Below are 14800 nucleotides of genomic sequence, written 5' to 3' on the forward strand. Positions count from 1 at the left end.
AGCGCACACGGATAACATCATGACAGAGCTGGTTGCAATATGAGGTGCTTACTGCTTTTCAGGAGGGAACATTTAAAGACATTTTGCATGAATTGTAACTGCATGTTTCTAAAATGAGACTGTTTATTGAATGAATTTTTTTTCACTTATTCTGTCTATAGTTTAGGATTGTCATTAGAATCCCAATAAGCAATAATGATTATCATTTGTAGGAGTTTTATCTTCAAAGAGTTTTCATCTAGTATAATTGTCATTTGGAGCCAGCAGAGACATGGTGGGCTTTCTGCCGTGAATCCTGGAACCTCTTCCCTCACCCTCAGTGTGCCCGTTTGATTTCCAAGACCTTTAAACTATTTCTTGTGCAGGAAATGCTCAGGGTTGACAGATGGAAAGGCTTCATGGTAGATCCTCTTTCCCTTGCTAAGCATTTTGGTGAAGTTAGGCTTTCTGGATCGCCTCCCTACTTACTCGCTAACTGTGTGACCCTGAACAAGGTACTTAACTCTCGGTTGCTTCAGTTGAGATTCACAGCAGTATCTTCTTTGGAATGTTCCTATTAGGATTGTGATGATAAATATATATTGTAGTTACATCTAGCAATTGAAGTATTGAATACTTTTTACTTGTATATTAGTACGGTTTTAAGAATTTTTTAGAGTGTAGCATCCTCAGTTATAAGTGGTTAAGTATTAGAAAAGGAAAATATAGTCATTGATACTGTTTTTCAGGAACTGCTATGTGCTCAGGACCTGCTGTGTGCTCAGGACTAGGCTGTCTTTTTCCCAACAGCTATGTTCTAAGACCCTTGTAGGTATCTGAAACTATGAACAAGTCCAGTATTCTCTATACTAGGTTTTCACTATACATTTCTGCCTGTGGCAAAGGTTCATTTACAAATTACGTACATAAAAGATTGATAATAATAAAGTGATAGTAAAATTGAATAATTATAATAAGCTATAATAAAAGTATGACTATAATGAGCACTTTAATACATTTGATAAAAGGTGTGTTGTCAGTATAATATAAATGTGTCAGTAGCCTCTTCATTGGCAGGCATGCTTTTTCCAGTAGTATTTATGTTGTTATTCAGACTTACTTGCCAGTCTGTGCCACCACTGTAACTTATAGTAAATGGCCTGTTGTCCTTCTGGAGAGCCCGTGCTCTTTGAGAAGCCTAAATTCCTTCTGCTGCGGTATGCTACCATTGTCAGAACATAGTTTTTCTCGTGTCTTTCACTTGCAGAGTTAATTTTTTTTTCTTTCTTAACTAAGCACTTACGAATTGTTGCCACAGCTTGCAGTTTGAAGTGTAGCAACAAAACTAGCATAAGTTTATCTTTTCATCACAATTTTATGACTGGAAAGTGCACTATTACTATAGACTGAGCTACTTCTGCATAGGGTTTTCTTCCCTGGTAAGTTGAGAACATTCACTTTTTCCCTTAAAGGAAGAACTTTACAGCTTCTCTTTGGCATAGGCTTTACATATCTGAATTGCTACCACCCCTGCTCACTCGTACACTTTCTGGAGCCATTATTAGTTGGAGGGAGGTGGACACTGCTGAGTTTGGCTGTATATGCATAATGTCTGAGGTAGCTATCCAGTGACGCATACACACATGGTGTCACTGAACCAAGGCATGGTTTGTATCCTAGGGAAGATGGAGCTGAATCACACACTATTTCCTCATGCTTCTTAGAATGGTTTATAACTTAAAAATTAGTAGTCTATTTCTAGAATTTTTCTCTGTAATCTTTTCAGACTACACTTGACCACAAGTAACAGAAACTAGGGAAATACAGCTGTGGTCAAAGGAGACTCAGAGTGAAGGGTGTTTGGCTTTGATTCAGGGCCCCCATAGTGAGGCCTTAGAGGAGGGGCCATTTGACAGCAGCCTTTAAGGATGACCAACAACTTAGACAGAAAATGGAAGTTCAGGCTAAGAAGGATCAAGGCCTCAAGGTTGGGGTATTTGTTAGCTTCTACAAAACCAGGCCTGCTGTGAAAGATTGAGAGAAATTGCTTCAGTTTATGCCCTAGTAATAGAGCTGCTACTTCTTCACAGTTGCTGTTTGGCTACAGAGTAGAGAAAGATGAGAAGCGGCGCCGTCTTCCTTCAGGTTAGAATGTGTGTTGTTAACAGAGTTCATGAGCCTCCCTATCTTCTCCTGTGTCTGAGATTCCATCCCTAGGATTGGGATAGGGTTTTGTTAGTCATCAGGAAAATTTAGACTCCCAAAGGACCCTATGCCACAGAACTAACGTTTTAAAGGAGGAAGTGTACTGGTGGTCTACACTCTAAGACAAGGTGATAGAAAGACTGAGGGGATCTTTTTCAAACATACTGTCTTTGACTTACATGACTACATGCCAATCAGACAGGGGAAGGATACCTCTCCTTTTTCAGCTTTTGAGGTTGGAGGTACTGTCTGCAAGCATATGGACTTCTGGAATGGGAGAAGCCTGTCTTTCCAAAGCAGAACTTTAGGCTATCTGTGAGTGGGTAAATGCTGCCTGTTAAAGCTGTACTGCCTCCATGGTGTGTGGAAGGAAATGGTATGCTGTGCTGACACTGAAGGAGAGCCTCTGAGTCAGTGTGCTGGACATTCTCCTGTCTACCAGACAACTACCTGTTGAGTTTCACAGGAGGAAGGACCAGTGTAATGACTAATTTCACAAGTAATTGGCTGCAGAGAGAGACATCTATTTGAGGCCTGCTCATAGTACATCTGTATACCCTCCATTGTTTTCTTTGACTATCTTTAATGTTGTTGTTGTTCTTGTGGAGTTTTGCTCATGAGACAAGTCTTAAATGAATGGGCTTGAAAGAAACACAGTTAACTGAAGTTCTCTCCGCCAGATATAATTGATAGACAATGAGGAACTGGAGAGATAGTTCAGCGTTGAGCCCTTACTACTTTTATAGAGACCTTAAGTTTGGTTCCCAGCACCTCACAACCTACTACAAACCAGTATCCTTTTTTCTGGCTTCTGTGGGCATCTGTACTCATCTGCACATACATATACCTACCATGCACACACATAAACATAAGTGAAAGTAACAAAATATTTCTAAAAGGCTTTTAAAACAATGGATTGATACTGGATTCAGTACAGTGAGTATGTATTTTGGGACACTTAATGTCCATAGAAAACAGGTACACACTGGTAGCATTGCTTTTTATACATTAAATAAATATCCAATGCTTTGGATAGCAGTCTTCATCTCCTGGCAACCTCAGTAGCTAAGTTTTTATCTCATTTAGTCTCTCAGGTACTGAGCCCATTGATCAGGTAATCCAGCATTAATTGTCTTATAGTCACAGAGGACAAAATAACCCCCACTTGATGAAATCATCCACATGCTTAATTTATTGCATATAGACTGCCAGCTAAATTTGTTCTTTGAAAAACAGCAACCAGACTAAACTATTGGGGCTTTTAGCAGTGATAAATGATAGATAGATAGATAGATAGATAGATAGATAGATAGATAGATAGATAGCAAGACTTCTCTCAATGTCAGAATTAATCAAATTTCTGCCTTCTTGTTGAAGATCAGTGGTAGCGTCGCAGACTTATGTCTTCTTTGCCTTTGTCTTTCCTACTTTTTTCTCTCTTCCTTTGATTCTTGTTTCTTACTGCTGTCGAGAATTATAATCAAGATCATCATTATCCCCTACTGTTTTCCCTTCTTTTATGGTTTGAAAATACACTGATAGGAAATTAAAATCTAGCTTGTTAGATTAGATAGTTATTATAATTGTACATTATTAAAGTGTCCAGTTCTCAGTTGGAGGTGTTTTACACCTTTAGATTACACTTTCCTGATGATTCCATGTGAGATATGCTACCTACAGTTCACTTATTCTTGTATTCACCTCTGATGAATGCTAAAATTAAATGTCCTGCTTTGTTTCTGACACTGTGCTGGGGTGGCTGGCCCTTTTTTTCTCCAACTCCAGGTGGCTGTTGGTTTTCACTCACCACAAGCCACCTTGGTCTGTATATCAGAGTTAGACAGTTTTCATTCCCCTTTCCCACTCAGGAAAAAAATATCTGAATTCAGAGAAATGAAAGAGATGGTGGTTATTTTGAAGTCACCATAATATACAAAAATAGTGGATCACTGCCACAGTTAAGTAGTGAAGTTTGTATAGCTGTTTGAACATAACTGATTTCAGGAGACAGACAGACAATGTCTTGAACCATTATGAAAGGCTCAACAATAGAGGGGGAGGGTTTATTTAAATTATTTTGTGTATTTCTATATAAGGATAATTATTTTTGAAGTTATCAGAAAAGGAGGCTAGAGAGATGGCTCAGTGGTTAAGAGCACTGGCTGCTCTTTCAGAGGTCTTGAGTTCAATTCCCAACAACCACATGGTGGCTCACAACCATCTATAGTAGGATCTGATGCCTCCTCTGGCATAAAGGCATACGTGCAGATAGAGCACTCATATACATAACATTTAAAAAGTCTTAAAAAAAAAAGGTACAGTAACCAGAGTTACATATAGACTATATTAAAAAGAGTGAGAACAGATCATGCAGGATGACCACATATACTAGCCATTAATTTGATTTTTGATATTCCATTTTATTTATGAATATTGACCTATATATGCACAGATACATAGTAGACCCTCTATTTGGTTCAACCAGCCTCAGAAAATGTCAAGAAAAAAAAAAACTTGCATCTATGCTGATCTTGTACAGGCTTCTCCTCATCATTAATCCCCAAAATATGTAGTAGAGCAATGATTCACACAGTATTTACATTGTATTAGATGTTATAAATAATCTAGAAATGCTTAAAAGTAGGGAAGGATGTTTCTGTGTGTTACTCAGCTTTACGTCACTGGCAAAATAAGACCATCAAGTTAAAAGGTGGAAAGATCATTTGGTCATGTTCAGTCCATGGTCACTGGCCTCATTACTTTGTGCCTGTGATAGTGGCACAGTATATAGTGGTAAGGGGCAGATGTTGGAAGACGCTGCTCAACCTATGGCAGTTAAGAAGCAAGGAAAGATGAAGGAGTAGGGTCCCAACATCCCCTTCAAGAGCATTCTTCCAATGCTTATCTTTTTCTACCAGACCCATAAAGTTCCACTTCCCAAAAGCACCACCAGCTGGGGATCAAACCTTCACAACATTGAGCCTTTGGAAATAGTTAAGATCCACATATAGCTGTGCTTCTGGAAAACACTATACCATTTTATAAGAGATTTGGGCATCTTAGGATTTTAGTATCTGTGAGGAATACTGGACACATATGTTTGTGTGTAAAGTAAATGTTTATTATATGTAAAACTAATAGCATAATGTAATTCACAAGTCTAAAATACGTTTTCTGAAGGCACCAGAAATACTGTGCCATCTCCAATTGATAAAATGCCTAAGCGTATGGTTTCCCATTGATTTCTTTTACTATTAAAACATGTTATCTCATAAAATATTGGGTCCCAAATATGGATTTAATTACTACTCAGACAGCTTATCCTGAATGATTAATAAACCACAGAAGCAGCCATTTCCTTTGCTCTCTGTATGGCAATGGTATTTTTGGAAATTGGGCTGCCTATGCCAAGCTTTATTTGTAGATAAAATGGGAATTGTTAAATGGCCTATCAATTCACAAGAAATCTCTGTTCTTTTATTAAGAGCATGCCAGATAACTAGTTCCATTCGAGTTTTCAATAACTTCTTGTGCTCTTAAAGCAGCCACACGAGTCATGTAATTACTTCATTCAGCAGAAATTCCTGCTACAAAAGCCACAGGGACACTGGTTTGCTTCCTCCTCCTCCTCTCCTTCCCCTTCCCTTTCCTTTTTTCTTTCCAACTCCTTGCTTCCCTCCCTCCCCCTCCCAGTTTTCTAACTTTCTTCTGCCCATTTTGTTTTTGGCCTAATCATAGACAGGTGCATATTTTATGAAGGTTTTTATCAAAGTGAAAATTATTTTATTAAAATGCATATTTTATTGCTATCCTTGAAAAAAGACTAATTTCACTGTCCATCAGCAGTGAGCTGGTGAGTAAATTGCAGTGTACTCATATTTTGGTATACTATACTTATCAAAATGAACCAAGTGTGTTAATCTAATAGGAAGAGCATTATATATACACACACACACACACAACACACACACACACACACACACACACACACACATACAACTTCGGAGCCATAGGGATGGCTCAGTGGGTAAAGGTACTTGCAGATAAGCCTAATGATCTGAGTTGATCCCTGGAACCGGTATGGTGGAAGGAGAGAACCAACTCCTACAAGTTGCCCCTCAATACCCCCACCACACATGTGCAAATATAATAGAGAATTTAAAAGGTGCTGAGGCTTTGTTTGTTAAAGGAGATTGGTAAGCACTTAGAGGGAGATGATCATTAACAGAATAGCGCAATGGACTTGTGTCTGTTTGGAAATTTAGTATGGGTAAAAATGGCATTCTTGAGAAGAGGATAAATCTGAATTCTTTAAGAGATGGTACTAGTACAGTTGGCAAACTATTTAGGATAATTGAGTAAACTAGATCCTTACTTTACTACTTTTATTAAAGTATTGCAGTATCTAAGATGAAGTCATACAAGTTCTAAGAGAAAACACTAGTGAATAACTTTTGGTTTTGAAGTAAGGACAACCTAAGCATAACTCAAAATCCAGAAATTAGGATGGTGGATGAGTTTGCCTGTGCTATGTTGTTTACAAAGCCTGAGAACAGGTTGGGATCTTGATGCTTTATGTGCATGGATGCAAAATTGTTTTAATGTGGTGTTATGTGTTCAGTGACATTATACTGCAAGCATTGGATTGGTGCAAATATTCCTGGTGTGAGATGAGGAAGTGTGCTTGTTCACCATTGTCAGCATCTGTTTGTGAGCTATTCATGTTTGATAGCATTTCACTATCATGAATATATTTGAATAGTAATCTTGTTTTACATCCAATGAGTGAGAAATTATAAATCAGAAAAAGTGAGATAGCATGTAAGAAAGTGCTTAGTTACTTCTAGACTCTAGAGTTTGTTGTGTTGGAAAATGACGGACATGCCATTACAACCTACAGTAGTTTCAAGTCATTAAAAAATAATGGATAATTGGGAGTCTAAAGGATATAGTGTCACATTTATAACCTGATTATCTCAACTATTTTAGCCAATTATACATTTTTTTAAAAAAAAATTGTAAAAGTCTAAAGCCTTTTTTCTTTTTAAATTAGGCTACATGTATGCTGGGGAGATGAAAAAAAATGTGTTTGTTTTATTTTGTCATAGATAGGTGACCAGGTTCATCCTGCTTTGTGACCCACAATGTGTTCAAGTCCTTGGAAACTGCACAGTTTTTGAAAAACATTTTATTGTATGTAATAGTTTTATTTCAAATTTAAACCGAGAATGAAATGACTTTTAGAAGGTACTTATTTAATATTGCAAGCACATATTTATCTTAGTATAGGATGCAAAATTAACTTGAAATGTAATAGTCATGTCAGAGCAGATGAAGGGCCTCTCTCAGAACCCCTCTGCTCCCCAAAAAGTTGTTTTTCATCAGTCTTGTGATAGGAAACTGGGAGACACTATCCTGAATAAATATGAACAGGTAAATGTAACTGGTAATCCCCTAATAGCTTACTTAGGTTTTAAGTTTTAAGTTATGGAGTGGAAAGAAGTAGACTTATTAAAGCATTTCTTAGCTCAATTTAGCCCATTAAAATGAATGCATGATTATGTACTTGAGATTCTCACTGAATCCAGTAAGTATCTAAGATGATATGTATAGTTTAGAAATTAAAATTATAACCCAATGAGAGATAACTGGGCAAAAGAAAGTGATTTTAATCAAACTGACTTTGGTTCGTATTCACATTCTCTCCATCTTGTGTGTGCCCCCCACTCCCCAGGTTACAGTGATGAAAGGCAGTAATAGAAATAAAGATCATTCAACGGAAGGAGAAGGGGCTGGAAAACGACCAAAACGGAAGTGTCTTCAGTGGCATCCGTTGCTAGCCAAGAAACTTCTTGACTTTTCAGAAGAGGAGGAAGAAGACGAGGAAGAGGAAGATATTGATAAAGTAAGGCTTTCATTCAGGCACTAATCATTTTCTAGAAAACATGAAGTTATTGTATTTTCTAGAACTCCTGAATTTAACTTTCCTTGCTCCTTCTAATAATTTAGAGGAAAAAGAATCCTTCTCTAGGAATTCTGTCGCCTCACAATTTGTGATACAAAATTGCTGATAGGGCTCTTCCTGAAGCTTGATGTGCTCACTTGGTGAGCTCCGCTTTCTTTGCTCCCAGCCCAGTCCTGCCTCTTGCCATCAGGCCATTCAGAGATGTGCTTAGTCTTCATTGCTCGTGGTCTTTGTGGGATCTGGCTTCCCCTCCCCGAAGCCTCTGTGGCCACATTGTCTGCAAAGTTCCCTTCTGGAACACCCCTTCCCCATGCATGAACAGTGAACCCTAGGATTTGGTATAACTGACTTTTCATTATTTCAGTAAAGAACTACCTCCCTGGAGACGTGGGGCCAAATCGTTGTATTTTAAAGTCAGGATTTCTTCATAGCACTCATAACGATGTGCCCTGTTATGTGCCCTGTCTTCTTTGTGGACCTGAGAAGCTCTGTGAGAGCAGAGGCTTCGCCCTTTTGTACTCTCTTCTGCCTCAGAACCAAGTGTGGTGCCTGGCCCATCGCAGAAGCCGAATATGTGCCTACTGAATGGAGGGACAAAAAGCATGCATTTGTCACTACAGATTTACAAATATATGGTTTCAGTGTTTTTCAGGCCATTGACATCCATTCAGCCATCCTTTTAACAACAACAAACACCTAGCAGAACTCATCTTTTTGTGAGGAGTGAGCCCATTCCCACAGTAAGCCATGATATCAACATTAATCTGCTCATGAGGCATGTTTCAGTGCCCATTTAATTTCAGGATTAGTTTTGGGAGGGGACCTTCAAATCCTGGCACTCTTGTTTCAGGAAATTGCTGACTTTACGCTTCATTTGACTTTTCTGATTCATTTGCCCTGTTGATTACTTAGTCCTTGAGGTTGTCTCCTCTTTCCACAACAGCATTCCCTTCTATTTATATAGCTTCCTTCACCTCCAATCCTTCCTTGTTTCTTTCAGTTGATTTCTGTATAGTACTTTACCCTCAAATATTCATGCTCAAATCGGGGTGTACAGTTTTACATTTTTTCAGTTCTTCGAGAAACTAACTCAAGAGGATCAAGAATTAGAGGCTAGCTATGTAGTAAATCTTACCTCAGCAAAACTATTTCTGAGCCTGTAATAATCTAATAATCTTCTTCTCCTTCCCCTCCTCCTCCTCCTCCTCCTTTTGGTTTTTTGAGACAGGTTTTCTCTGTGAAACAGTCCTGGCTGTCCTGGAACTTACTCTATAGACCAGGCTGGCCTTGAACTCATACTTCAGACCGTCTATCTCTCTCTCTCTCTCACCTATTTGTCTGTCTGTGTGGCCATCCATCTCCATTTATCCATCCATCTATCCATCCATCCATCCATCCATCCATCCATCCATCCATCCATCTATCCATTCATCCATCCATGCTAGGAATCTTGGTTTGAGTGTGCTCAAAACTGAGTTTTTACTTTTCTCCTCCGAATTTTCTATCTTTTTTTTTTCAGTAAAGGCACTACAATATTTCCAGTAATAATTACCTTAGCTAATTTTGCTCAAGCTTCCCATCCTTCCACCCACCCATCCTCAAATCCTCTCAGCTGTACCTTTTAAAACATGTTCTCTACGTGACCCCTTTTAAAAAATCTTTTTTGAACTCCCTTGGTACAAACCACCTCTATTTCCAGCAGAGATTATTTTATTCCTACCATCTCCCTGCCTCCATGCTTCCCCTTATATTGTCTATTCTGCGCAAAGCAGTCACAGGGATCCTTTCAGAATGGAAGGCTGGTCATGTCACCTCCCTCCTTAATAAGGGCAGGGATTTTTTTCACTAACTGCTCTGTTAGAACAGGGCCTGGCACATGGCAAGTCCCAGTAAACAGTTGTTGAATGAAAGATTAAAGTCATGAGATCCTTTTATTCCATCTTAGAAATGTTCCTATCCCCCTTTAGTCTTAGAATTTTTGTTCATTTATATCTTGATCATTACCCCACTGGCAGGTGTCAGCCTAACTAACCATAGCTACTCCAAATGCAAACTACCCATCACTATTTATTCTGCCTTTCCTGGGATCATTCTTCAATTTTAAATCAAGTTAAATAACAACCACTCTTGGTTCTATCTTGAATAATATCTCCAGCCTTAAAATCCTATTCCTATTCCTCTTGTCTGGATTTTGTGCTCTCTCTTTTTCCTGGATATTGGAAGTAAATTTTCAATTGGCTTCTCAAGGTTTGGTTGCTTATGGTTTTACTCAAAAAATTTGCGGTCTGCAGCACCAGCAGCAGCTCTTTCTTTAAAAACAAATCTAACAGTCTGTCTCTTGCTTCAGAAATGTACTCAAGCCTCTACATTTATTTTCGGTCCTTGTCTTGTTACTGCAACCAAACCCTGACAAAAGCAACATGAAGAAATATGTGTTATTACAGTTCCGGGGTGTGTAGTCCATCATAGCAAGGAAGGATAGCAGCGTGGCAGGAGGCAGCTGTCACAGGGTGTTCAGAGAAAGCCGGGAGCAATGGATATGATTGCTCGGCTCCCTCCCTCCTTTTTGTTCAGTCTGGGACCACAGCTCATAGAATGGTTCCACCCAAATTTAGGGTGCACCTTTCCATCTCACTTAACTTAATCTAAGAAAGTCCTTAACAGAAATGTCCAGATTTGGTTCTGTGATATTCTAAATCCTGTCAAGTTGACAGAACCACCATCACACCATTGCATCTGGCTTAGGTACCTGTATTTAAGAAATGCTTGGTAAACAAAAATAAAGTCAGCTGTTTTTATCTTCATTTTGTTGTTGTTTATATATTTGCTCACTTTTCAGTTGTCTAATAAAGTAACTATAACATTAGTAGTAGAATTTTTTTTTGTTTTTTGACGCCCATACTTAGGAAAATAAACGGGTGACATTTTGTTTCAAACCAATACTGTATATGGGTTTAAATGCCCACTTTTCACCATGGCAGAGCACATTCTTCATGAAATGATCCATATTTCCTATTACCTTACTTCCCAAACTCTACTCTCATTTTCTTGTATTGTGCTATAGAACTTCATGTGGAATGTTTGAATGTTCATGTGGATGTTCGAATGAAGCTCCATACCCCAATTCCTGCTTCTCCATTCCTTCCAACTGATCAGCCAACATGTTCTGATTCTGCTTTCAACACCTTTATTTACAAGTGCTTATCAGCACATTGCTTTGTAATTTATTTGTTTATATGTATTTACATAATGCATTTTATTCCTAATTTTTCCTTAGCTTCATAGTTTTAAAATATACCAAATAAATATCCTTTGGAAATTCAAATCACTGCTAGTAATTATATATATATATAAAATGAGGAGAATAAATCTGTACTCTTTATTTTCAAGTCAGCCATAGTTTTAAGACTTTGTTATTTGTATTAGACAATAATTGTTATATTTGCAAAATATATTTAAAAGCATTAAAAAGTAGTAACTTGGGATTGGTAAGATGGCTGAGAGGGTAAAGCACTTACCATGCAAACTGGGCAACATAAAAACTGATTGAGAGAGCCGGGCGGTGGTGGCGCACGCCTTTAATCCCAGCACTTGGGAGGCAGAGGCAGGTGGATCTCTGTGAGTTCGAGGCCAGCCTGGTCTCCAAAGCGAGTTCCAGGAAAGGCGCAAAGCTACACAGAGAAACCCTGTCTCGAAAAACCAAAAAAAAAAAAAAAAAAAAAACTGATTGAGAGGACCAACTCCACAAAGTGATCCTTTGACCTTTACAAGCATGCTGTGTCAAGGGTTCCCTTCTCTCCCCCCACCCCACCTCTCTCTCTCTCATAATAATAATAATAATAATAATAATAATAATAATAATTTTTAAAAATAATAAATTGAATCTAGCAAGTGTTTCATTCTTCAGTTCTGCTAACTGTTGCCTGGTAAATATCGTATAGAAGAGTACAGTTGCCTTCTAGTTGTGCTAGCCCTTCTTGAGAACTGGCTAGTGATAAGAATTCTTAGGACACACATCAGAGCCACACAATCAGAAACTCAGAGCATAGCAATCTTTTTTTTTTTCTTTAAACCAGGCCCCCAGAGAGTCCAGTCCACTTCTGAGTTTCAGGACTGCTACCCTACTGTGTAATGTACCTGAAGACTACCTTGAGCCTTCTTGGTTTTGATTGTAGAACAAGAAATGAAAGACATGAGCTTATGCAATCAGGATTTCTGTACATGATTGTATTTGTTTCTAAGAAACATCACAGAAATTATACTTCAATTATAGTGATACTGCATTCCCAATATTTTAAGAGAGCCTGATCACAGATGTGCTTCATGAAATTTAATCTGGCAGTCATTTGCTGGAAGTGTTACAAGGAGGATTTAAAGAGAAAGACTAGACCATAGGCCAAAGTGTACTAGGCCTGAGAGTTGCATGGATTCAGAACGGCAGTGAGTAGACAGATTTGGTGCTCTATGTAGGTCCCTGAAGACATTGAACGGCAATCAACAAAGTGCTTAGGAGAGAAAGATTTCAAAAGTAAGGTTGACTGAGCCTAGGAGAATTTATCCTTAATATCTTGGAGGATAAGACTGATGTTTACAGGATTAAAGATGTACTGTGAAGTACTTTTAAGCAGTTATGTTAAATTTTTATATGATCTTTATATAAGAAGCTCTTCTTGTGTTATGTGCAAAAGCCTGGGTGCTCTATATTTGCTTTTAATTATATCTGCTCTCATGATAAACATTCTCATGTTATTAAGCTAGAAGGTACTACTTTTTAAAAAGCAGAAAGAGCTAATATACATGTATTTCATGTATATATCATTAATCTTGAGATTCATAAACCATAAAATAATTTTTTGTTCACTTAGCAATTGGTTAAATGTTACTACCAGATAATGAGTTTGCTTTTCAGTTACAAAGGTAAATAAGAGAATTTTATCCTCAGAAGGTTCACTGTTTAGTGAGAGAAAAAAGATAAGCAATTATAACACAATAAGATATATGCTGTAATAGAGATATGAGTAGGTTACCATAGAAACTAACCAGGATGCATCATAAGTTAGTTATCAACCACCAAGAGTAGTTAATAATTTTTTTTAAAAATTACTTTTTCAGGTTGTTGGATGTTTAAATAGAGCTAAAGGAAAAAAATACAATTTGCAAATCAAAACTGATTGTTACATTAAAATAGTTTGAGCTGTGTTAAGTACTTGGCTTTCGCTTTGGTTGGTGATAGGTTCAACTTCTTGAGGCGGATGGCCTAGAGCAAGATGTTGGTGAGACTGAAGACGATGAGTCACCAGAGCAGCGAGCCCGGAGACCAATGAACGCATTTCTTTTATTTTGCAAGCGCCATCGCTCCCTTGTCCGACAGGAACACCCAAGGCTCGATAACCGAGGTGCTACCAAGATTCTAGCTGATTGGTGGGCTGTTCTTGATCCAAAGGAAAAGCAGAAATATACAGACATGGCCAAGGAGGTAGGTTACAAGGACAAGGTCTGATAGTGATTATGGACAATCAGTTCTATAACTCTTACACAGCAACTATGCAGCAGCCCTTGTTGACGGTGTCATCTTTTATTGTCATCAAACACCATGGGAAAGATGACAACCTCAGGTTAGATTTTTCTTACCCTATCACAAGAATATATCATGATCAAGTTCTGATGCTAACTGTGTGTGTGTGTGTGTGTGTGTGAGAGAGAGAGAGAGAGAGAGAGAGAGAGAGAGAGAGAGAGAGAGAGGAGAGAGGAGAGAGAGAGAGAGAGAATATCTCTGGTCTCAGCTTTTTAAAACAATTACTACAATGAGAAAGTTGGACAAAGATCTGTATGCCTTCTAGCTCTATTGTGCTTTGAATTTTTTGTAAACACAATTGTTAAGATATATGCTTTCACTTGTTTCTGTTCGGAAAAATAGTGCAGCATGAAGATGTAAAGCTAATACATGAATGAATGGCAGTAGAATAGAGTGTGCTGTGATGTATGCATGCTTGCAAATACTGTGTGAGCAGTAATTGGTGAGAAACATTTCCACATGAGAAGACTATTTGGAAAGGTGGCACATTAGTTCCAAAATGATAGCAGTAACTAAATATCTTCAAAAAGTTCTGTACTAGATTTGTTTCTACATTAATCTGGAATCAATATGCAATCACTGTACATTAAATATATTATAAGTGGACTTAGTTCTAAATAAGGAATAAGTACTGTATTGGGGTTAAGTCTGAAAAGAATAATTCTAACATTATTTCCTTAGAGTTTCAACTTGTAAAAAATTTTGATTCATGAAAATCCCTGCCACCCCATTAACTTCTGAGGGGAAAAATGAACCAGCAGGGGATAAAATAATGTAATTTCAAGATATTTTATTAGACATCTCAGTATGTGGAAAAATAATGCCTTCAGTTGACATGATTTTATTGAGTTGTTTAATAAGGAATCCTGAAACATAAAAATTTCTTTTACAACATTCAGGGAAATTTGAATCCAGAGTAAATGGTGGTGTTGCTGTGTAATTAATGATCACAGAAGGCTGTAGGAATTTACTAATTGTTAAAGATAGAATTTTAACTATGCTGGGCATCTATAAAATTTAAAATCAATTACAGCAACCTATGTGATTTTAAATGTTCCAATAGATTTCCACAGGCC

The 14800-nt window shown here is 37.8% G+C and overlaps 1 protein-coding gene across 9 annotated transcripts in view; it reads left to right on the forward strand.

The window, feature by feature from the left end:
• The window catches only part of Bbx (BBX high mobility group box domain containing), a 246912-nt gene that overhangs the window by 150523 nt on the left and 81589 nt on the right, over positions 1–14800 (forward strand). For all 9 annotated transcript variants that reach the window (XM_028867474.2, XM_028867477.2, XM_037209718.1 and 6 more), the window contains 2 exons: positions 7919–8089; positions 13383–13625. In XM_028867474.2, coding sequence (XP_028723307.1) covers positions 7919–8089; positions 13383–13625 — 414 coding nt within the window. The remainder of the gene's footprint in view (positions 1–7918; positions 8090–13382; positions 13626–14800) is intronic.

The sequence above is a fragment of the Peromyscus leucopus genome, chromosome 12 (assembly GCF_004664715.2).
Source record: "Peromyscus leucopus breed LL Stock chromosome 12, UCI_PerLeu_2.1, whole genome shotgun sequence".
Taxonomy (NCBI): Eukaryota; Metazoa; Chordata; class Mammalia; order Rodentia; family Cricetidae; genus Peromyscus; species Peromyscus leucopus.